Here is a 25,695-nt window from a genome sequence, read left to right on the forward strand (position 1 = left end):
TTCCTGTTTCTATTGATCCCAAACTTCTTTTTAGGGTAATGTTTTACTTTCACTTTTCAGCTCATAACCATTTTGTGAACAAGGTTCCCTGACTGTGATCCTGACGATATAATAGAAATATACAAAAACATCCCTCTCCCTGATAATTTAAAGAGAAATGTCACATTAATGTTTTTCATAGATTGCAGACTCTCTTTTTTTCCTTTTATACCCACCAGCAGTCAGGTGGCCTGAGGGATGGATGGTGCACATCTGCATTGCTCATTTGACTAGCAGTGGCTGCCACAGTAGTGGCAGTAGTCTCTTTTCCTGGGCTCATACAGTGTGTTCAAGTTTGTCTGTTCTTGTCAGGGAATCCAAATCCCTTGCCACAGTACTATTTCTTCTCCTAGGACAAGCAGGATGGTAATCCTCGCATGTGGGTGACTACATCCGATGGAGCCTGGCACGGAAAACTTTTGTCAAAGTTTTAGAAGTTTTGACCATCACGCTGAGCATGCCGTTATCCGCTTGTCCACGCGAGGTCCCCCTTCAGTCTCTTTTTCAGCGGAGCAGTTGCCTCACGGTTTGAGGAGCTTTGCGTTTTTTCTTTTTTTTTTTTTTTGCGAGAAGTCTTTTTCCCATTTCTATAGTCTGGTTTCTCAGCGTGGTAGGTTAAAACTTCTGGTTTTCCTGCTTCTTGTGGTCTTAACTCTGTGGGTGGCTTCCTGAAGCATAAAAAACAAACCTCCTGGATAAAGCCAGTGGTACCGGATGTTAGCCTCCAGAAGCTTAGTGGTAACACAGCGGAATTCCTGATGTTATTTTAAAGTGGCTGAGGACAAATCAGCAAAGATGGCGCTATCATGGCCCTCCCAAAGCCACGTGCGCTTGCTCCTGGAGATATTGAAGAGCTTTTCTTTCAAAGTAAAAGAATGGAAGCATACCACTGTGTCTCTGGGTCTATTTGCAGTTTTGGGTCCCAAAGCTCTGTGCGCCCTGTCAAGGAGAATGAGGCATGGTGGTATCCTTCAGGGTTTCTTCATTTTCCCAAAGAAAAATAGCAATTTTTTCCACCACAGCAAAACAATCCCCATATTCCTCAGTTTTCGGCACCCCTCTAATCCGAAGGTTACTTCTCCGGCTCCGATTTTCCATATCTTCCACCTTGTCAGCTAGAGCTTGGCAGGTAGCTTGTAAATTCTGATGGCAGAGTTGCATCTGAGCCCAGCCTTCCCCTTGAGTATCTAGCCGGATCTCAGCTTCATCCACCTTTCTGCCCAGCTCAGCAGTCTCCTCTCTCATATCAGCAATTAAAGTACCGTATTTTTTGCTCCATAAGACGCACCTGACCATAAGACGCACCTAGGATTCAGAGGGGAAAAATAATTAAAAAAAAAATTTGTGCTAAACCGGCTCTGCATCTGGGCGTCTTATGGAGCAAATTAGGGGAGTGCATAGCTTTTTTTTTTTTTTCTCCCCATTTTGTTTTCGGGTCTGGGGAGGGCCATTTCGGTCCACTCCCCAGATCAGAAAACTTTTCTTTCTCTGGGACCCCTCCCCCCAAAAAAAACCCCCATCCCAACCCTTTAAATTAATTAACAACCCCCACCCTCCTGACCCCCCCCCCCCTCCAAGACCTGACAAAAGTCCCTGGTGGTCCAGCGGGGGTCCAGGAGTGATCTCCTCGGCTTCGGCCGTCGGCTGCCAGTAAACAAAATGGCGCCGACAGCCCTTTGCCCTCTCCGTGTCACTGAGACTGACCAATAGCAGCGGTCGGTCCCAGTGACATAGTGAGGGCAAAGGGCCGTCGGCGCCATTTTGATTACTGGCAGCCAACGGCCCTTTGCCCTTACTATGTCACAGGGACTACCGCTACCATTGGTCGGTCCCAGTGACATAGTGAGGGCAAAGGGCCGTCGGTGCCATTTTGATTACTGGCAGCAGACGGCCCAGGAGATCGCTCCCGGACCGCTCCTGGACCCCCGCTGGACCACCAGGGATGTTTGGCAGGTCTTGGGGGGGTCAGACCTGCCAAACGTCCCTGGTGGTCCAGCGGGGGTCCAGGAGCGGGTTGTAGTAAATTAAGTCTGCAGGTCTTGGGGGAGTCAGGAGTGTGGGGGGGTTTGTTAGATTTTTAGTTTTTTTTTTTTTTTTTTATATTCGCTCCATGAGACGCACATACATTTTCCCCCCACTTTTGGGGGAAAAAAATTGCGTCTTATGGAGCGAAAAATACAGTAGTGATTTCTGCCTTGTAATTTTTAATATCCTGCCTCAACTCAATAAACCAACCTCTCAATTCATCTCGGAATGGAGCTTCAATCTCGGGGGTCGGCAGGACAGTCGCTCCCTCCTCGCTCTCCGAGAGCGGGTTCTCCGGCGCCATTTTGGAATTTTCGCCGCCGATATCGCCGGTGTCCCTAGCGTATGAGAACTTTCTTAAATTGCTGACTTTACATTTGGCCATCATGCCCCGAGGTTCAGGATACCTTCCGATCGTGATTGCTCCGATTTAAATGAAAAAACCGCACGGTTTAAGCCGTTGAAGCCCGTGGTACTCACGGAGCAGCAGAGTCAAGCTGCTCGCGTGAGGGGTGACGTCACTTCCTCCCCTAAGACAGCATTTTTGATAGCAGTACGCTCAGCTCGGCACATCTCCGAACTTCAAGCATTATCCTGTCAAACCATTCCTCGGGTTCACCCCAGGCACCATACAGCTGAGTACGGTACCATCCTTCCTTCTGAAAGTGGTTTCCCAGTTCCAAATGAACCAGACCATATCCTTACCATCACCAGATGAACACAGGGATTCGGAAGACTCGTACCTTCTTCGCCTCCTGAATGTCAGCAGAATCCTAGTCCGATACCTGAAGAGATCGGAATCCTTGCACAAAACTGATCTTCACAGCGGGAAGAAACAAGGGGAAGCGGCATTGCAGGCAAGCATAGCATGCTGGATCAAAGAAGTAATTAATGCAGCCTACATAGAGGCAGGAAAACCACTACTTCTACAGGTCAAGGCACATTCTACAAGGGCCCAGGCAGTCTTCTGGGCTGAAACCAGGCTGCTTTCGCCAGCCGAGATCTGTCAGACGGCGACATGGTCCTCCCTACACACCACCTCCAGGTTCTACTGCCTGGATGTTCAGACCAGGGAGGACACAGCCTTCTCAAGGGCAGCACTAAGTGGGCCATGGGCAGCCTCTCACCCGGTAGGGGAGTAGCTTTTGTACCTCACATTGGTCCTGAATCCATCTGGCTACACACTAGGAAATGGAGAAATTACTTATCTGATAATTTTGTTTTCCTTAATGTAGACAAATGGACACAGCATCCCGCCCACGGCTGCCCCAGAAGTAAGAACCTCTGATATCAAATCACGAGACTGAACGGGTAAGCCACGACCTACCTCTAGTTTGACACCCGCAGTTACCTAGGTGTCGGCGTTTATTGTTTCAGTGCACCGGCGGTCTCCAGTGCCAAAAGGTTTTTATATATATAATCAGTTGAACCAGTTCAAGGTTAATCAAGTATACTCAAGTATTAAGCAACATATTTCCACACTGGCTTTTCGAAGAGAATACTGAAGAGCTAAGCACGTTGCACGGGTATATGTAAGCTGACGTCGGCTTTGAAATCTGACTACGTCTCCCATCTGCTATCAGGAGAGCACAATACCCACTGGTCCTGAGTCCATCTGTTTACACTAAGGAAAACGAAATTATCAGATAAGTAATTTCTCCATTCTTTCACAATCGTGTGTTCTTGAGTACGCATCCTAAGTTCCTGTCTAAGGTTGTGACTGATTTCCATCCTAATCAGTCCATCATTTTACCCACCTTCTTTCTTAGGCCTTATTCCTACCCAGAGGAATGGACTCTTCATACTTTTGCAGCCCAGAGGGCCTTGACTTTCTATTTAATCACACAGCCAGTCCACTCAGCGCTTTGTATCCTTCGATACTAACAGGCTGGGGGTGGCGGAGGGAGCCATGATTGTGAGACCCTCCCCCGACGTCATAGCAATCTGAACCGGACCGTTGAAAGGCGCCAAGCCAGCAGGCGCTCATGAAGGGGAGGGCTACCCACCAGTGCTGAACACCTTGTAACATCTAACATCCAAGGTAGAAAAGAAAAAAAAATTTGAAAAAACTGCCTTTGAAACTGAGAAGAGAATACTGAGGGGAAAGCCATGATTGTGAGACCCGCCCCCTCCCCCGATGTCATAGCAATCTGAACAGGACCGTTGAAAGGCGCCAAGCCAGCAGGTGCTGTGCGTCGCACGCCGAAGGGGCGCGACAAAGGGGCACTCCCCTTTGTACACCCCTTCGTACAATCCTTAGTGTTAACCATTCCCTTGTTTTTATCTCCCTTGTTAACAATTTCCATATTTATTATTGTTCAATGTATTGACAAAGGAAAAGCTTGATTTCCTGTATTTTTTGTGGGAATGTAAGCCGATGTGATATATAAAATCGAACACTGTACATAAAAATAAATAATAAACAGACTTTATCCAACTGGCTGGCAGATTGCACCGCCTTCTGCTATGCACAAGCAGGCCTTCCACAGGCCGGCAGAATTAAAGCTCGCTCTGTGTGGGCCAGGTGACGGTGGCTCATCTGCAAGTAGTCCTCATTGAAATTTATCGGGCCACAACATGGAGATTTCTCCACACGTTTGCGGCTCATTACTGCTTGGACAAGGATGGATATCGGATAGTGCCTTCAGTCAATCTGTCCTGTGCAAGAATTTCTAGACTTGAACTCAATTCTTCTTACCTTGTGCCCCTGGTGGGAGCCAGGCAGTCTCTTGTTGACCAACAGAGCCGCAGTTATTGTTGTGCCTCTTGGCACCTGTTGGTCTTACTTGTTCACAGACTGCCTGGAGCTTGGTATTCACCCACATCTGAGGACTACCATCCTGCTTGTCCTAGGAGAAAGCACAGTTGCTTACCTTTAACAGGGGTTCTCCTAGGACATCAGGATGTTATTCCTCAGGAATCCCGCCTGCCTCCCCACAGAGTTGGGTTCTCCTTCCAGTTTGTCTTATTTTTTTGCTCGTATTTTTTCTATGTTACGAGACTGAAGGGGGACCTCGCATGGACACGCGGATAGCGGCGTGCTGGTCAAAGCTTCTAGAAACTTTGACAAAAACTTTTTGTGTGGGGCTTCATTGGACGATGTAAGGACTAACATCCTGCTGTCCTAGGAAAACACCTGTTACAGGTAAGCAGCTACACTTTGTGCCACAAGACTGTTTTGAATAGAAAATTGTCACCCACTTCAAGATATGAAGCTTTTCTTAATTACTGCACCAAAACGATTGTCTCCAAAGTTCTAACTGTGCTTTTATTTAAATGCTTCCTTTTACACAGCACAAGCAATTCATCATGAAAGTTTGAGGCTGTGGGAAGCAGAGATGTTTGCTGCCTTATCTCCATTTCATTCTTATTTACCCTGGCACAAGGCTTTAGAAAGTTATCAAATTAACTGAGACCTAAAACAGAAGGTAGTGATATTGCTTACATATTTCTCTTGTTTCAGGTCATAACATGAATCAAATCGTTGTTTTTAATTTAAAAAATGTATTATGTTTTATAATCCGACATCTGCATTGGCTCACTTCAAGACCATTCAGAAACAGCATTTTCATTTTCAGTTTTGCAGTTGCTGAGGCCTATGAAATGTAAATACATTTTAGCTGTGCAATAGATAAAGTACTAGCATTCTGCTGCTGCATCTCGCATCAGACTGGACCAGAGGGATGCAGTATCACCGCTATATTGGGAACTAGCTTTTTAGGGATTCTTATGGTTGCATTTTCCCTTTCCCAACACCAGTCCTGCTGCTGGTCTATTGGGGAAAAGCAGATCTCCCTTCTAGTCCTCTATTGGAATAGGTATATTTTTGTTAGCTGGCTTGCCAGTTTCCTTGCCACTTTTGGCAGTTTTTCTGCTTCCCTCAGCGTGGGAAACAATCAGATAATAGTGATGTCAGGGGTTTACAACTCTTTCAGAGAAGCAGAAGGAGATGGCTGCCAAATCTTAAAAATGTTTTTTCCTATGTGCTGCTTGTTTGTGGTTTTTCCAGATCTGCTGCAGGACATTTAAGAGCATATTGGGGGAGGGGACGGGACAACTGATTCTCTCCTTCCCTGGCCAGCCTCCCCTGTCAAGGTGAATTTTACTTTGGAGATACCAAACATGCATTTGCAAGAATGGGAATGGTGGTGGGGGGGGGGAGTTGGGTCTCATGTCTCCCCTGCCCTGGTTGGTTGCTGTCTCTAAGGAAGTTTTCCCTTGGAACCCAGCATGTCCTTAGATTGGACCTTCATTTGGTTGGAGGAGGTGGTAGCTTCTGCCCCTCCACTGTACTGAGGAGGTGGCCTTGTCCAAGGGGTCTCTTTTTCTTGTGCCTCTGCCATGAAAGCAGACTGTTTCTCTAACTCCCCCCCCTCCCCCAATCTTCTGGGAGTCAGATACACACTAATTAGGAGTGCAGCCCTTTTCAGTCATTTCAAGGTGAAAATTATGGATGGAGACTCCCGGCTGGCCTGCCTCTGCTAGCAGTATGGAAACTGGCTCAGGAGTTTTGAGGGCAGACACTATTGCAGAGATGGAGTACCAGATCCAGAGATGAAGTACTCCTCAGCTGGCACAGAAGATTTCTCAGTTTCATCTGGTTCCCCACTGGGAAGTTCATAGGCAGGCAAAACTATGGAGCTAGGCTTTGCACTTATTTTCTAGTTAATCAGAGCTTCAGAGTAAATCCAGAATTAGTAAAGTGTGCCTCTTTTGCCAGAGCCTCCTGTGAGTCAGACAAAAAACATCTAAGCCCCTGTCTCTTTTTACCTGCACATCATGACCCTACTCTCTAGAGAGTGGATCGTGCCATAGCCCCCAAGGTATTTCTTTTCTGGAGCGCAACATCCTGATTTCCATTCATGGAAAGCGTCCTCTCAGTGGTTTCCCAGAAATTTTCCTGTGATTTCATGGCCCTGCTCCCCTTCAGGGAATGGGGCCACCACCAGGGTCATAAATTCTCATCTGTTAGAATGATTCAGCCTTCATAGGCTAGGTTCCCACTGTTCTCTAGTCTTGGGTACAGAATTTGAAGAGGAGGTAGAATATTTAAAAAAAACCTGGACTCTATAACGAGCATGGGTAAGTTCAATAAGCAGGTCACCCTAATACTCAAGCTTGAATCAAAGGAATCCTAGAAGGATATGGATTTGAATATGATTCTGGCATCTCTGGAGAAAGGGAAGGAAGTGATGCTGTAGTTGTGTCGAAATTATGAAAACTAATTGGTTAAGGGTAGCAATGAACATGCCTTCTGTTAGAGGTAGCAGCTGCCGCTCCATGCTGGTTTACCCCATGCACTCTTTTTCTTAATTTCCAACTCTATCCTTTAGGAATCCACAGTATTTATCCCATGCCTTTTTGAAATTGTTTACTACTTTTATCTTCACCACCTTTTCCAGAAGGGCATTCCAGGCATCTCGATCTCTCTCGATCTCTCTATCTCTCTCGATCGCGCTCGCGCGCTCGCTCCCTCAAAATATTTCCTGACTGTTCTAAGTTGTCCCCCTGAAGTTCCATTTCATTCAAGAATCTGAAGGTCTGTATCATATCTCACCTGCACCTCCTTTCTTCCAGGGTATGCATATTCATATCCTTCAGCCTCTCATAAGTCTTTTCTTACTGGTTAATCCTCTTTGCAGCCTCACTCTCCCAATCCATGCACATTAGACTTTCACCCCCAACACACACAGCTCTTTTGGATTACTGCACACTAGATGCACGATTCTGCACTTCTTGGCATTGAATCCCAGCTGCCAAGTCTTTGACCACTCGTCAAGCTTTCTTAAATCACTTTTCATTCTCTTCTCCTTCAGGCATGTCCACTCTTAGCATCATCCGTAAATAGATAAACTTTATCTTCTCTCCCTTCTGCAGTGTTGCTCACAAAGATGATATATAGACCTGGTCCCAAAACCGATCCCTGTGACACTTTGTTACTGTCTTCTGTCAGTCAACCAGTTTGTAGTCCACTCCACCATCTTGGCACCAAGTCCTAACATGCTCATTTTATTCTCGAGCCTCCTATGCGGGACGGTATCAAAAGCTGTGCTGAAATCCAAGTAAATCACATCTAGTGATCTTCCTCGATTCATTTTTTTTTTTAATCACCCAATCAGATTTGTCTGACAGGAACTTTCCCTGGTGAATCCATGCTGCCTTGGGTTCAGCAATCCACTGGATTCGAGATGGCTTACAATACTTTCCTTCAGGGTTTTCATTCATTTTCTCATCACCAAGGTGAGGCTAACTGGCCTGTAGTTCCTAGCCTCCTCTCTTCTACCACTCTTGAGAAGCGGGACCACCACAACTTTTCTCCAGTCACATGGCACAACTCCCATTTCCAGGGATCTTTTGGAATAAGTCCTTCAGCAGACTTGCAATAACATCTCTGAGCTCCCTCACAATCTTGGGATGTATGTCATCCAGCCTCATGGCCTTGTCCACTTTGTTTTCCCAGCTCTTCCTGTACATTCTTTTCTGAAAACAGTTTTGTCTACCCTACCCCGTCTTTGATGATGAAGGAGCCAATTACACAGCAATCAGTTACACTGTGCTTTATAAACAGTTATTTGTTTTACAGTAAAGGGAAATATGTGCAATGGAGATGAAAGGTATTAGCAGCCTATAGATTGCACCAGGTTTCAATAGCAGTTCAGCTACTCCTTGCTCACTTAATTTCTCGATGGCTTTTATTTTATTCCTAAAAGATGGTACAAGGGTGCTCTGTCAGAAATTGCCTCTGGCTAAAGCTGTGAAAGAACTTTTCCTATAAGATGTACTTGATGGAATTACTTTTCAAAAGTAAACATCTATTTGGTTCACATCTAGATAAGATTGGTAAAGATCTGACAAAGAGCAAGAAGCGCCTTTTGAGTATCTTTCTATATGGACTATTATACAGGGACTACAGCAGGGGTAGGCAACTCTGGTTCTCAAGTGCTGCAGAGAGAGCTTGTTTTCAAGTTGTCTACAAATATATCATGCATATTCATTGTGGAAATCCAGAGGCATTCAGGACTGGAGTTGCCCATCCCTGATTACAGAGAGGCTTAACTGCAAACCCTTCAGAAACTCACAGGGACATTTATACTGTATAAATGTTTAGCAATAGTAGTGTGTGAAACCCGTATGAGAGCACTGCAGCTTTTGCTGCTAAAGAAATGGAAGCCACCAGGAGAGGATATAACATTTCATTTATCCCAAGCAGTCCAGTCTTTGATCTTGGGGACTTGGAGAGAGAATTTAGAGACAAGTCCTTGTTTGTATGGTTGCAAGGTTTGTTTTGTTTCATGTTTTGCCCCAACAGTTGCTTCCAGCTCAGTCAGAACTGACCTCTGTTGGGCTTATCACTAGGAGCTACTTAGATTTTTTTTCCCCCTCCTATTTTATAGCTCCTCCCAACTTATCTACTATTGCAAAAGCAGTCCTTGACCAGAAATATTAAACTGCTTTTTTCAAAATATAACATGGAACCTGAATCTGGCCACTAGGTGCCACCCTTTGTGTAATGATTGGGACATCATCCTCACTGCCTCCACAGCGTAGTCAAGTCCAGTTAAGCTGGAGAGCAGAGCCCTGGCCTGGAAATTGAACGAACACTCTCTGCAAGGCAGTGCATAGAATTGCCACTGAGCCACTAGACTAACCATAAACACTTGTGTTAAAAAAAAAAAAAGGATAATCATTTTAACTGATGTGAATTTGAAAAGAAAGCCACAACACTGAGACTCAGCTTAAAGACTTGGGTCTCAGAAAGAAGCTGTGCATGAATATTCTGGAAATGAGGTGAAGAATGATATAATAGCCTTACAACCATGGATTGTGCAAAAGTATGTTGACAAACAGCGTCGGTCCCCATCTGAGCAAAGAGGAATCTTCTTAGTTTATCAGCAGTTAATTTAGCCGGAAAGATAAATTCACAAGCAGAATGGCAGAGCAGTCTCTGCCTTAAACTAGGAACATGGGAACTAAACCAGGATGTGGGGCTTCCCAGTGTTGTTCTTATGGTGTCTTGAGTCAGCAGGAAGGTTCCCAAGTTTTTCAGCAGTTTTAGAGATCTGTGGATGGTAGCTATGTATACACTGTCTCAGAAGTGAAATAACTCACTGCTCTAGTTTTTTTTTTCTGTGATTGAAAAAGGTGGTAGAAAAGATATGTTCCATTTTGAATTGATGATAGTACCTTACTAACTGAGAAAGCTGTGGCTTCTATACCTCTTAAAAATGTTAGTGGCATTGAATTACAGTGGGATGAGTCAAGCATCAAGTACTGTTTGAATTTCAATATAATTTCTTTATGGGTAATGCTCCTATTCTGATGTTTGAAACCCAATTGTTCTCTAATCTCTTACTTTTAATTGATTTCTTTTAAAAAGAGGGATAATATGTTGTGTTGCTATGGTATAATTTCATGGATAAGAACGATGTATCCTATTATCCAAATATTTTGTTTGTTTATTTATTTATTTATTTACGGGTTTTTTAAATACCGGGGCAAGTAAGTAACATCACCTCGGTTTACATTCAAACATTAATTCAGCATAGTGCTTTACAATATAATATTATAACTGAAAGAATACAAATCCATGTAAAACTTTGTATAATGAAAATAAATATCAGAATATGAGTGTCTGTGGGACTAACTAGAACGCTAAGCAAAGGACTCAGTTCAAGAATAGTAGGCTTTTTTGTATAACCAGGTTTTTAAATTTTGTTTAAATTTTTTGTAGCAAAATTCTTGGCGTAATTCTGATGGCATGGTGTTCCATATTCTGGATCCAGCAATGATGAATGAACGTTCTTTTGTAGTGGAAAGATTAGTCAGGTTGGGTGCAGAGATCTTCAGTTTAGCTAAATGCTGGAATCTGGTTGGGCGGATTGATGTTTTGAATTGTAGGTGATCAGTGAACCAGTTCATATCTCTGTGGATGGCTTTATGAATCAGCGTCAAGGATTTATATATTATTCTGGATGCCACGGGTAGCCAGTGTAATGATTGAAGTGCTGGAGTGATGTGCTCATGGCGGCTTGTGTCAGTGATGATGCGGGCAGCTGCGTTTTGTTTAAAGTTGAAATTGCAATAAAAATAAAATTTAAAAAAAAAAGAGAGAAATGTTCGTGGCAAAACTTTTCATATTTCCTGTTTAAGGATATGTCAGCCAGTCAGGGTTTAGATGGACTAGTCCTTGTCTGGTCTCAAATTTTTCCAGTGAAAGGGAAAGTCTAGAAAGGCTTCCATAAAGCAACTTATGTTTAGTGAGAATTTTTCTCTTGATGGGGAAGGAATATTGTTTCCACACAACTCAGCCAAGTAGTTACTGCTAAGTAAAGCCCTAGAATGGTCCAGACTGGATCAAATCTGCCCTGGTATAAAGGTGAAGTGTGGGCTTAGTATGAGTATATGAATTTATGCTCACTTTCATACATGGGGTTTTTTTCCCAACATTCTTACAGCTACAGTATTGCTGGGAAAGTGCTTGAACTTTAGAGGAAGGAGTAGCACAAGGGATTCTGGGAGGAAGGAGGTATTATGGGGAACTCTGTCATATGACTGGTATAGGACTGACAAGCCAGTAGGTGGCACTATATCTATTCTGATCCAGATAGTCAAGAGAAGATAAGTAAAGTTCCTCTGTACTTAGAGTAACTTGAAGGCACATAGTGGCTAATTGGTTTCTTTAGTTAGTTTTTCCTTGTGTTAGGAATTAGGAAAATAAAAATAAAATGGAGAATGCCATAATACCTCTAACATTAAATGGTGAGACACCCCGCCCCCCCCCCCCCCTGCATCTAGAGTACTGTGTACAAATCTGCTGCATCTCAGATATAGCTGAACTGGTAAAGGTATAGAGAAGGGCAGCAAAAATGATGAAGGGGATGAAACTGTTCAACTATGAGGAAAGGATAAAGAAGTTAGGGCTCTTCAGCTTGGAGAAGACTCTGCTTAGGGGGGGATAAGATAGAGGTTTATAAAATGATGAATAGAGTAGAAGTGATAAATGCAAATTGGTAGTTCTTTTAAAAAAACACAAACTAGGGGGCATGCCTTGAAGTTATCAAGTAGCACATTTAAAACAAATTGTAAAAAAAAAAAATTTTTCATTTAATGCACAATTAAGCTCTGGAATTCATTGCTGGAGGATGTGGTAAAGGTACTTAGTATAGCTGACTTTATACAAGATTTGGACAAGTTCCTGGAGGAAAGCTTCATAAACTGTTAACCAGGTAGACTTGGAGAAAGCCACCAATTGTCCCTGGGCGTTAGCAGCATGGGATCTATCTATTCTTTGGGATCCTGCCAGGTACTTGTGACTTGGATCGGCCACTGTTAGAAAGAGAATATTGGGCTTGATGGACCTTTGGTCTGACCTAGTATGGCAATTCTTATGTTCTTATATAATTGCATGGGAAAGGTACATGAATACTGATGTCCATTTATTTACAGATATGTTTTTGTCCTTTTTTGTTCCCAGAGAGCCCAAGCTGCTCTGCATGCAGTGAACTCTGTGCAGCCTGGAGGCCTTTCCAATGAGGGTTCCTTACTTCCTGGCCAGAGTCCTGTTCTCAGAATCATTGTAGAAAATCTCTTCTACCCTGTCACTTTGGAAGTACTGTGTCAGGTAAGGACATGAAACCTCAAAACCAGTTTCAAGCCTAATTGGATGTGGATATCTAGCTTGTTCTGTCTGTATTAATCCATTCTAAACTTGATCATTTGTTTGGCTGCTTCCAAGTTAAGTGGTTCAAAATTGATTATAGTTACAATAAATTAGACTTTTTGCATAGCTGGGCATGTATTTGCTTGTGCAAATTTGCATAAAGAATATAGCTGCTTATCTTTTCTGATGTTGAAAAGCTACATGATATAGCAAATATAGTAGAGAGTACATTAGTGCCTTAAAAGCATCATTCCAGTCTGCAGAAATGGTACTGGTAAGTAGTGTATAATATATTTCAAGACATGATGGTGATATATCTAGCACAAAATACCCCTGTGAAGTGAGAAAATATTACAAAATGATATCCCTTTAAAAATGTTTTCATTCTTTATTCCTTCAAGGGCATTTATATATGTGATCTGACACATTTGGGATGTACTTGTCCGGTCCTTTGTTGCCGCTGTTTATGTAATCATATGAATTTAAATCCTTTTCTTGCAAATATGAAAACTTTTGTTTTTAAAATTTCATAGCACTTGGCACTTTTTTCAGAATTTTTATTTTTATTTATTTAAAAATATTTATATACCGTTTTATAAAAAATAAATTTTGTCAAAATGGTTTACACTGCAGCAGGGAACAACTTGAACATTCTACTAATAGATAATCATAGTTAGACTGTACATAGATGACATCCAGTTCTTCAATCCAGTTATGACATTAAATGATGCCTATTTTATAATAGCTAACTGTATACTAAGCTGAAATCAGTGGCGGCTGAATTGTTTAAATATGAAAAGATTGAGCTGATGCTATTAAATTGCTGTCCCTGGGTTGTGTATCCCATCCTTGTAATATTTGATTCTCTAGGATTAGCAGGATGGTAGTCCTCACATGGGTGACGACATTGGATGGAGCCCAGCACAGAAAACTCATGTCAAAGTTTATGGAACTTTTGACTAGACACACTGAGCATGCCCAGCATGCTCTAAACCACGCTTCCAAGCTGAGTCCCTCTTCAGTCTCTTTCCGTGGAGCTTTTGCATCACAATTCCTGAGCTTGTGTTAACTTTCTGACAGTTAAATTTTGGAAAACTTTCACAGATTCTTTTGGTGGCTTTCACGTATTTTTCTGGTCACAGGTCTCTCTCAGTTCCTTCCTCCTTCCAGTCAGGGTTTTCATTAGTTCAGTAAGTTTCCTTTCGATCCGTTCCTCCGTGGCGGTGGTGCTTCGATGCCCTCCAGCATCTGTTGCCCACTGCCTCCGCTGTCGTTTTTCACCCCTTCAGTTTCTTGTCTTATGGTCCCTGGGTTTTGTCAATGCCCTCAGTGCCCGAGGACCATGTCAATCATGGACCCACACGAGGTATGCATCCTCTGCCTGTGGCAATTGCACGACGTTGCGACCAGATGACCCCAAAGGATGTTGTGCTTGCCTCGACAAGATGGAGAAGCTCTTCAGGGATGATGAAATCCGAGCAATCGACTTCGGCATCAGTGGCATCGACGCCAAAGGACCACAGACACACACCAATGGACACAGAACCTTTGCCATCAGCAGGGCCGTCTGCTCTGTCAATGCCAGCGGCGGATAGGGGCAACAGGGACCGGTCGCTGTCTATCTCTTCCTGGTCGAGGACAATCAGGTTCATAGTCTTTGACCTCAGCACTGGGGGAAGACTGGGCCGAGCACAGAGGGAAGCTAAGGAAGCACTGGCACTGGTTGCCCTCGATCCACGGTGCTAGGCTCGGATTGGCACTTGATCTTGCTGTAAAGCCCCCGATGCTAGGGGTCCGAGGCAGTCTCCACCAATCCTACCTCCCAGCCCATTTCGGTATTGGCAACTTTCGAGGACTTGGAGCACAGAGTCCAGCTGGCAGTCAACCTGGCGCTGTAGGGCATCAAGCCGGTGGCATCGATGGTATTAGTGTCCAGGCTCTCCCTGCTGGGAACCGCTGCTGAAGTGTCTCAATATGCCCAGCAGTGACTTACCGACCCAGCTGGTGCCGGTTCCCAGGGTGCCATTGATGCCCTGTGGGACACCGGTGTCCCCTGACAGATGCGGTGGTCGTTTCAAGTTCCTCCGAGGAGGAAGACCTGTTGGTGCCCGTGAAAACACCACAGCCTGCATCCCCCATCCAGTTTTGCCGGGACTGGCACAGATGCCATCTGTGCCTAGACCCCTGGACGAAGGCAGAGCATCTAGGGTAGGGACCCATCCCCTGTGATTACAGCAAGGATAAGGTGCCTTATGACTCCTGGGGGGATGACACTATGGAATGCTCTTCAGAAGACTTGGAAGATCTCCCCTCAGAACCTTCTCCTCCAGAGGAGCGAAGGTCTCCCCCTGAGGACCTAACCTTCATAGGCTTTGTGCGGGCAATGGTGGAAGCCATCCTGTTTCAATTAATGATGAAGGATGACGCCTGGCACACAATGCTGGAGTTCCTCCAGTTTGTGGAGGCTCTTAAAGAGATCATGGCCGTCCCTGTGCACGAGATCTTTAAGGAGTTGCTGTTGAGGTTTTGAGATCATCCCCTCATGGTTCCTCCTGTCAACAGGAGGTGGACAGGGTTTATGTCACCCAGCAGGCTACCAGATTCGACAAGTGCCAGCTAGCACACCAATTGGTAGTGGTTGAATCTATCTCAAGAAGGCCAAGTGCTCACGGACCCATGCCTCGGCACCCCCGGGGAGTGAACACAGAGTGCTGGATGCCCTTGAGAGGAAAGTTTTTCAGGAGGCTATGCTCATTGCCTCCTACCAGCTCTACATAAGCCAATACTCAAGCAACCTATGGAAGCAGGTGCAGGAGGTGACCAAGCGACTGCCTCAACAGCAGCAAGACACCTTCCTTTCGCTGGTGTGTCAGGACACCTGGATTGTGGGAAACTAGGTACGTTCCACCTACGATGTTTTCGAGATGGCGAGAGTCTCTGCAGCGTGAGAATCTGTGCCCGCAGAATGGCATGGCTGCAGGCATCAGATCTCCGATCGGAGGTACAGGAAAAACTAGCTGACCTGCTGTGCACAGGGGAGAATCTCTTTAGATAGGGTGAGGGATGCAGTGGCCCAAGTGCAGGATCACCATAAGACCCTCCAACAATTCTCCGCTAGCACTTCAGACTTGCCCTCCTCAGCTATGAGGTTGACTAGGTATGGTCCTCCTGCAAAAAGGGGGCTGGCTATGCTCCCTCGATTTAAAGAAATCATACTCTTGCATCAAGATCTTCCCAGGTCAGAGGCAGTATTTCAGATTTGTAGTGGGAAAGCAACACTTGCAATGTTGTCGTTCTGGCTAGTGTCTGCCCCACATGTTTTTACCAAATGTCTGGCCGTGGTGGGGGCACATCTCCGCAAACTGGGAGTACATGTTTACCCTTATCTGGATGTTTGGCTGGTCAAGAGTGCCTCTCGGGCAGATTGGTCCTTCTGCTTGACCATCCAGGTGCTGGAGTCACTAGGGTTTGTCATCAATTACCTGAAGACTCACTTCAGCCTGTCACTTCAATTGGCGTTTATAGAAGCCCTGCTAGACACGGCTCAGGCGAAGGACTTCCTGCCTTGTGCCAGAGCAGTCACCTTGGCATCCATAGCGGAGGTGATTCAACAGAGCCAGCAGGTGTCAATTCACCATATGTAGAAGCTGCTAGGCCATGTGGCCGCAACTGTCCATGTTACTCCCTTGGCACATTTGCACATGTGCAGAGCCCAATGGACCTTGAGGTCACAATGTCATCAGGCCACCCAGAACCTTCAGGACCACATCCACATCACGCCGCCCCTCCGGGACTTTGTCTTGGTGGCACGCCCTTTCCAATTTTAAATGGGAAATATCTTTCCAGAATCCCCCTACCCAAGTTATCCTTATGGATCAGTCTACCATAGAGTGGGGTGCCCATGTAGAGAGGGGCTCCACACTCAGAGTCTGTGATCTGCTCAGGAAGTCCAATGTCAGATCAACTTCCTGGACTTCCGGGCAGTCAGGCTCTGTGGGGTTTCTGGGATTGGCTGTCCAACAAAATTGTCCTGATCCAAACAGACAATCAAGATGTCATGTGGTATGTCAAGCAGGGAGGCATGTGGTCATACCTCCTGTGTCAGGAAGTGCTACAGATTTGGTCCTGGGCTCTGTCCCACGGGATGGTGCTTCGGGCCATGTACCTGACAGGGATGAACAGCATAGTGGATAAACTGAGTCACACCTTCAGACCCCACGAGTGGTCACTCGACCAGGGAGTAGTGAACTGGATCTTCCTCCTCTGGGGAAACCTGGACGTGGACTTGCTCGCATCCCCCTGTAACAGGAACTTGACTCAGTTTTGCTTCCTGTATAGGTCGGGAGGCAAACCAGCCTCGGATGCCTTTGCCCGCCATTGGGGCAAGGGTTTTCTGTATGGGTATCCTCTGCTCCCTCTGTTAACGAAGACTCTCTCCTGAAGCTCCAACAGGACCGGGGGACCATGATCCTCACAGCCCTCCATTGGCTGAGACGCATCTGGTTCCTACTCCTGCGGGAGTTGTCCTTCTGGGAACCAATCAGTCTGGGGACTTCCCCAGATCTCATTACTCAACATCAGGACAGGCTGTGGCATCCTGACCTCCAGGCCCTGTCGCTCACAGCCTTGATGTTGAGAGGCTGATCCTGCAACTGCTTGATCTCTGAGGATTCTCTGGTCCTGGTAGCTTCTTGAAAGCCTTCCACTAGGAAGTCATATGGACTAAAGTGGAGGAGGCTTTCTGTGTAATGTGAGCAAAAGGTCTCAGACCCCTTCTGTTCCACACAAAAACTGCTAGACTACCTTCTGCACCTATTGGGAGCTGGTTAAAAACCAACTTTGTTAGGGTTCACCTGAGTGCTATTGGAGCATACCACCAAGGTTTGGATGGTACACCCATCCCTGTACAGCCCATAGTTGTATGCTTCATGCGGGGCCTGCTTCAGTTGAAGCCTCCCCTAAGGCCTCCTGTTGTGTCTTGGGACCTCAATGTGGTGCTGGCTCAGCTGACGAAAGCTGCGTTTGAGCCGCTGCACACCTGTGATGTGAAGTACCTGACCTGGAAGGTCATATTTCTGATGGTCACTTCAGCGCGCAGGGTCAGAGAGCTCCAGGCCTTAGTGACTTATCCACCTTATACCAAGTTTTATCATGACAGGGTGATCTTGCATACGCACCCTAAGTTCCTGCCAAAGGTGGTGACTGATTTCCATCTTAACCAGTCAATCATCCTGCCAACATTCTTTCCCAGGCCCCATTTGCACCAAGGTGAACGAGCACTGCACAGTTTGGATTGCAAGAGAGCATTAGCCTTCTGCCTGGAGGGGACAGAAGCCCATAGACTATCCACCAAACTTTGTTTCTTTTGATAGAAATAAGTTGGGAGCTGCCATTGCCAAACACACTATCCAATTGGCCAGCAGATTGCATCTCCTTCTGTTATGCCCAGGCAGGGACTGCAACTTGGAGGTCAGCTTGGAGAAGAGATGGCTGAGGGGGGGATATGATAGAGATGTTTAAAATTATGAGAGGTCTAGAATGGGTAGATGTGAATCTGTTATTTACTCTTTCGGATAGTAGAAAGACTAGGGGGCACTCCATGAAGTTAACATGAGGCACATTTAAAACTAATCGGAGAAAGTTCTTTTTTACTCAACACACAATTAAACTCTGAAATTTGTTGCCAGAGGATGTGGTTAGTGCAGTTAGTATAGCTGTGTTTAAAAAAGGATTGGATAAGTTCTTGGAGGAGAAGTCCATCACCTGCTATTAAGTTCACTTAGAGAATAGCCACTGCCATTAGCAATGGTAACATGGAATAGACTTAGTTTTTGGGTACTTGCCAGGTTCTTATGGCCTGGATTGGCCACTGTTGGATACAGGATGCTGGGCTTGATGGACCCTTGGTCTGACCCAGTATGGCATTTTCTTATGTCAAGGCTCACTCTTAGAGCCAGGGCAACATCGGTGGCCCACTTGTGAGCAGTTCACATGGAAGAGATCTGCAAGGCTGTGATCTAGAGTTCTCTCCATGCATTCACATCACACTACTGTCTGGATAGGGATGGTCGACATGACAGTAGGTTTGGCTCCGCGGAGTTGGGTTTCTCATGTTAGTTATGATAAAAATAAAACAGTTATGAGACTGAAGAGGGACCCTGTGAGGATTTGGGCATGCTCAATGTGCCTGGTCAAAGTTCCAGAAACTGACAAATGTTTTCTGTGCTTTGCTCCATCCAATGATGTCACCCATGTGTGAGGACTAACATCCTGCTGCCCTAGGAAAACACCTGTTACAGGTAAGCAACTCTGCTTTATTGTGTACATGATCGCAAAAAGGAATAACCCAATCTTGGTGTCATGCATGAACCCAATTTATCATTAAATCCTCAGGTGACATCTGTGCTGCAAAACTTTATAGAAACTTCTTGTTTTAAGGAGGTTAAAACCTTACTTCATCAGATTTCTGTACACTATTGCAGGCACTTGAATGGTCTTGATCACTGTAATGCACTAGTTTTATGTTGAGGGCGCTTTCCAAGTAGGACCCTCAAAGCAGCATTTTTTACTAACAAGGACATGGCTCAGAGATCGTATTACCACAGTATTACATTCTTTGCATTGGCTGCTGATAGCCTCAAGGTATAGATTTAAAATTCTTAATTTACAGAGCACTAAATGGGGAGACCACAGTTTGTATTAGCTCACTATTAGATGTACAAATGTTCAAGGGTATTAAGATTTAACAAGAATCTGTTAGGCATTACTTCAATATGTCATATTTGTCTTAAAAAAAAAAAATCCCTAAACCAAGGCTTTCAGTATCACAGGACCACAGCTATGGAATTCACTCCCTAATATTAAAACTATTACAGGCATACCACTTTTCAGGAAGAAATTAAAAACTTTCTTGTTCAGAGGCATATGATGCTGAGTAAGGTTGGTCTTTGATGTTAACAGATTGGTTCTGCTGTTTTAGAGTAAAGGCATTAACAATCATGGAATCTCTGAGGAAATTGCTGTGAGATGGCAATGTGTATATTATATGTGGTGGTTAATTTTATTGTGAATGTTTGTGTAAGCCACTTAGAATTGTAGATAGTAAGGTCAAGAAATAGTTTTTAATAACCCTGATTTCTGATCTATTAGTTAAAATTTGTAACCTATCATTAAAATCATCCATTGTACCTGAAGACTGGAGGGTGGCCAATGTAACCCCAATATTTAAAAAAGGATCCAGGGGCGATCCGGGTAACTATAGACCAGTGAGCCCAACTTCAGTGCCGGGAAAAATAGTGGAAACTATTCTCAAGATCAAAATTGTAGAGCATATAGAAAGACATGATTTAATGGGACACAGTCAACATGGATTTTCCCAAGGGAAATCTTGCCTAACAAATCTGCTTCATTTTTTTGAAGGGGTTAATAAACATGTGGATAAAGGTGAACCAGTAGATGTAGTGTATTTGGATTTTCAGAAGGCGTTTGACAAAGTCCCTCATGAGAGGCTTCTACGAAAACTAAAAAGTCATGGGATAGGAGGTGATGTCCTTTTGTGGATTACAAACTGGTTAAAAGACCAGAAACAGAGAGTAGGATTAAATGGTCAATTTTCTCAGTGGAAAAGGGTAAACAGTGGAGTGCCTCAGGGATCTGTACTTGGACCGGTGCATAGTTAAATCACAAGCAGACTGTGATACATTACAGGAGGACCTTGCAAGACTGGAAGATTGGGCATCCAAATGGCAGATGAAATTTAATGTGGACAAGTGCAAGGTGTTGCATATAGGGAAAAATAACCCTTGCTGTAGTTACACGATGTTAGGTTCCATATTAGGAGCTACCACCCAGGGAAAAGATCTAGGCATCATAGTGGATAATACTTTAAAATCGTTGGCTCAGTGTGCTGCAGCAGTCAAAAAAGCAAATAGAATGTTAAGAATTATTAGGAAGGGATGGTTAATAGAACGGAAAATGTCATAATGCCTCTGTATCGCTCCATGGTGAGACGGCACCTTGAATATTGTGTACAATTCTGGTTGCCGCATTCCAAAAAAGATATAGTTGCGATGGAGAAGGTACAGAGAAGGGCAACCAAAATGATAAAGGGGATGGAACAGCTCCCCTATGAGGAAAGGCTGAAGAGGTTAGGGCTGTTCAGCTTGGAGAAGAGACGGCTGAGGGGGGGATATGATAGTGGTCTTCAAGATCATGAGAGGTCTTGCACGAGTAGATGTGACTCTGTTATTTACACTTTTGAATAATAGAAGGACTAGGGGGCATTCCATAAAGTTAGCAAGTAACACATTTAAGACTAATCGGAGAAAATTCTTTTTCACTCAATGCACAATAAAGCTCTGGAATTTGTTGCCAGAGGATGTGGTTAGTGCAGTTAGTGTAGCTGGGTTCAAAAAAGGTTTGGATAAGTTCTTGGAGGAGAAGTCCATTAATGGCTATTAATCATTTTTACTTAAGGAATAGCCACTGCTATTAATTGCATCAGTAACATGGGTTCTTCTTAGTGTTTGGGTAATTGCCAGGTTCTTGTGACCTGGTTTTGGCCTCTGTTGGAAACAGGATGCTGGGCTTGATGGACCCTTGATCTGACCCAGCATGGCAATTTCTTATGTTCTTATGTTCTTATTGATGCATGGCACTTCAAAATACTCTGTGCACCAGAGCTGCTGACACACAGAACATTGGAGCACATGGAGCATTGATGGGCCCGAAGCTTGGTACATTGGTTAGATTGAAGTACAGTGCATCACATTGACACACGGAGCATATAGGTCAGACGCATTTAATGCATGTTCCATCTCTGAAGACACAAACAAAAGATTCTCCGAAGATTAAGAAACAAATCGCAGGAAAAGAGCATTGGCAATCAGAACAGAGGGTCAAAAATAAAAAAACTAAGTAGTTCTGACGAAGGATCAAACCTGTCACTACAATCTCCATGATCCGCAACAGCTAAAGCAGGGGTAGGGAACCTATGGCTCGTGAGCCAGATGTGGCTCTTTTGATGGCTGCATCTGGCTCACAGACAAATCTTTAATAAAGTAAAAATCTTAACAAACCCCCCCCCCCCCCCAAGACCTGCCAAAAGTCCCTGGAGGTCCAGCGGGGATCCAGGAGTGGTCCGGGAGCGATCTCCTGGACTTGGGCTGTCAGCTGCCAGTAGTCAAAATGGCGCCGACGACCCTTTGCCCTCACTATGTCACTGGGGTCGACCAATGGCGGCAGTAGCCCCTGTGACATAGTAAGGGCAAAGGGCCATCGGCTGCCAGTAATCAAAATGGTGTCGACGGCCCTTTGCCCTCACTATGTCACAGGGGCTACCGCCGCCATTGGTCGACCCCAGTGACATAATGAGGGCAAAGGGCCGTCGGCGCCATTTTGACTACTGGCAGCTGACAGCCCAAGTCCAGGTGATCGCTTCCGGACCCCCCATGGACCACCAGGGACTTTTGGCAGGTCTTGGGGGTGGGGGGTTGTAGTAAATTAATTTTGGAGGTCTTGGGGGGCGTCAGGAGGGTGGAGGGTTTTGTTAGATTTTTACTTTTTTATTATTAACACAATTAATGGGATTATACCTGAGGGCTTGAACCTAGGAGCTTATCCCCTATACAAAGAGCCACACAAACTTTGATTCAGTACGTCATAGTTCCTGGTAAGAAAGTAAGTTTATTTGAGCAATAGGAGGATAGAACAAATAAAATCAGATCATATAGAAGTAGCAATGGTAGATGATAACAATTGCTACATAGATACAAAAAGCTTACATTTCCAAATGATCAGCTGTACCATCACGTCCAGAGCTCTCTTCCCTCTCTTTCTCGCTGTCTCTCCTTACACACTACAAACGCTGTGAAAAGCAGCGGTGTTCCCTCCCTCTGAGTTCTTACCAGATTTCAGACTCAGCTATGCCTTCATTCTCTCTCTCAGGCTTTAGTATAAGTTAATTGCTTGTTTTCTCATCATAGACTGTAGAATAACTAAATAAACAGACTCTTGCCTGTTCATAAACATTTCACAGTGCAAGACAGTAATCAGGAGTTCACTCAAAGGTTGGCCTGTGGCCTTCAGACTAGTTCGTGTCTGGATGAAAACTCTGAATCCGTACGGCCTACCTCTGTATATGAAATCAGCAAAAGTGACAAAAATGACTCCAACACCACTTAGTCCTGAACACAAAAGGCCCCAGGTGTTCGTTTAAGGCTGCAGTGGGCCCCTAAATCACAGCCAGCACCCCAGTCAACTCCTGAGATGAGGTTCTGACTGGATTGTGGCGAGCATAGCCTGCATCCTATACCCATGCTAGAGGGCTTTCCCATTGGAGGCAGGCTGCAGTTTTATGTAAACCATTGACCCAGTATGACTTCAAATATGTGTCCTCAGCATCATAAGAAAAGTGCACAATTTTGAATCTATTCGGTCTCACTCTAAATTGGCCCCCAGATGCCAGTTGTGGTCACTTATTGCAACAGGAACTCTTCATCTTTCCATCTTTGAGACCAGAGCGGTCAAATCAATTCCACCAGGGGAAAGAGGGTGGGAATTCAAATATTTCCTAATAAAAAAAAAAGAAAAAGATTGTCCATCCTAGACCTAAGGGCCTTGAACAAGTTTCTAAAAAGAGAAAAGTTCAAGATGGTTTCCCTGGTCTCAGTCTCAAGGATGTTTACACTTACAGTAGAAAAATTTCCCCCTCAGGAAATATCTGATTTGATAAGGGGAAATTATCACTTCCAGTACCAGGTACTGAAGTGATAATTACACAATTTTAGGTTCCATATTAGGTGCTACAACCCAAGAAAGAGATCTAGGCATCACAGTGGGTAACACATTGAAATCGTCGGTTCAGTGTGCTGTGGCAGTTTAAAAAAAAGCAAACAATGTTGGGAATTATTAGAAAGGGAATGGTGAATAAAACGGAAAATGTCATAATGCCTCTGTATCGTTCCATGGTGAGACCGCACCTTGAATACTGTGTACAATTCTGGTCGCCGCATCTCAAAAAAGATATAATTGCGATGGAGAAGGTACAGAGAAGGGTGACCAAAATAAGAGGAATGAAACAGCTCCCCTATGAGGAAAGACTAAAGAGGTTAGGACTTTTCAGCTTGGAGAAGAGATGGCTGAGGGGGGATATGATAGAGGTGTTTAAAATCATGAGAGGTCTTGAATGAGTAGATGTGAACCTGTTATTTACTCTTTCGGATAATAGACTAGGGGGCACTCCATGAAGTTAGCGTGTGGCACATTTTAAACTAATCGGAGAAAGTTCTTTTTCACTCAACGCACAATTAAACTCTGGAATTTGTTGCCAGAGGATGTCGTTAGTATAGCTGTGTTTAAAAACTGTGTTTAAAAACGAATTGGATAAGTTCTTGGAGGAGAAGTCCATTACCTGCTATTAATTGAGTTGACTTAGAAAATAGCCACTGCTATTACTAGCAACGGTAACATGGAATAGACTTAGTTTTTGGGCACTTGCCAGGTTCTTATGGCCTGGATTGGCCACTGTTGGAAACAGGATACTGGGATTGATGGACCCTTGGTCTGACCCAGTATGGAATGTTCTTATGTTCTTATGCCCTTTGGCCTAATGGCCCCGCATGTCTTTACCAATGCCTTGCCATGGCAGCAGTACATATATATCCCTATCTGGACAATTGACTGCTTAGAAGCACGTTGTAGATGGGTGCCACAGAATCAATATGCAAGACCATCTAGGTGTTAGTTACTAGGGTTCATTATCAGCTACCCTAAGTCCCATTTGAGCCCATTATATCAGTTGGAGTTTATTGGATCTCTGCTAGACAAGATTCAGGCAAGAGCCTTCTTTCCACAATAGAGATCTATCACCTTGATATCCACATTGGAAAGGATTCAGATGAGCCAGCAGATATCAGCATGAGACATTTTGAGGGTGTTTGGGTCTTATAGCCTGCCCTGTACATGTCAGTCCCTTGACACATCTCCACAAGAGAGCCCATTGGATCGTCAGTTCTCAGGGGCTGCAGGTCACTCATGATCTATGGAACAGTATCCATCACACAACTGCTCATAGACATCTTGTCCTGGTGGTTGGACAATTCCTATTTGACCAGGGTTATATCCTTCCAGATTTCTCCTATTCAAGTTGCTCTCTCCATTGATGCATCCAACTTGGGTCGGGGAGCTCTTAAAGAGGGACTGTGCACCCAGGGCCTTTGGTCTGTTGAAGAAAAGCTTAATCAGATAAACTTCATGGAGATAAGAGCAATCCTGAACATACTAAAGGCTTTCAGGGATCAGTTGGCCAACAAAGTAGTTGTAAAACATCTCAACCTGGTTGTCTGAACTATATCAACAAGCAGAGAGGCATTGGATCTTACCTCCTGGATGAAGAGACTGTCCAGCTATGGATCTGGGCCATCTCTCAGGGGATATTTCTCAGAGCCACATATCTGGCAGGCATGGAGAATGCCCTGGCAAACAGATTGTCACATCTTGGAGCCAAATGAATAGTCCCTGAACTGGGCAGGGGGTAGCAAACCAGATTTTCTGCCAGTGTGGCACTCCTGCAGTAGATCTGTTGCTTTCCTTTTGATAAGGAAGGCACCCTTTTCTGTTCCAGAAAACAGGCGCAGGTCAAATTAGCCATGGACACCTTTGCCCTATATCAGGGCAGGGGCCTTCTGTACACATCTCTCCAATATTGCTAGTTGCAAATATTTTGAAGCCGAGGAGACCATAGCCCCCTTTTGGCTGAGACAGATCTGGTTCTCACTCCTCTGGGAAATATCCATCAGGGAATCAATCAAGCTGGGGTCTTTCCCAGATTTCATAACTCAGGATCAAACCAAATTGCAACATCCCAATGTCTGATCCCTGGTTCTTGCTGCCTAGATTTTGAGAGATTGACCTTACAACCCCTTGATCTGATGATGGCTCTTGAGTTCTGTTAGTTTCAAGAAAGGATTCCA

General features: G+C 44.6%; 1 protein-coding gene across 4 annotated transcripts in view; it reads left to right on the top strand.

Annotated features, from left to right (window-relative positions):
- The window catches only part of PTBP3 (polypyrimidine tract binding protein 3), a 389,014-nt gene that overhangs the window by 252,582 nt on the left and 110,737 nt on the right, over nt 1–25,695 (top strand). For all 4 annotated transcript variants that reach the window (XM_029614330.1, XM_029614322.1, XM_029614348.1 and 1 more), the window contains one exon: nt 12,539–12,685. In XM_029614330.1, coding sequence (XP_029470190.1) covers nt 12,539–12,685 — 147 coding nt within the window. The remainder of the gene's footprint in view (nt 1–12,538; nt 12,686–25,695) is intronic.

This window comes from Rhinatrema bivittatum, chromosome 1 (assembly GCF_901001135.1).
Source record: "Rhinatrema bivittatum chromosome 1, aRhiBiv1.1, whole genome shotgun sequence".
Lineage (NCBI taxonomy): Eukaryota > Metazoa > Chordata > Amphibia > Gymnophiona > Rhinatrematidae > Rhinatrema > Rhinatrema bivittatum.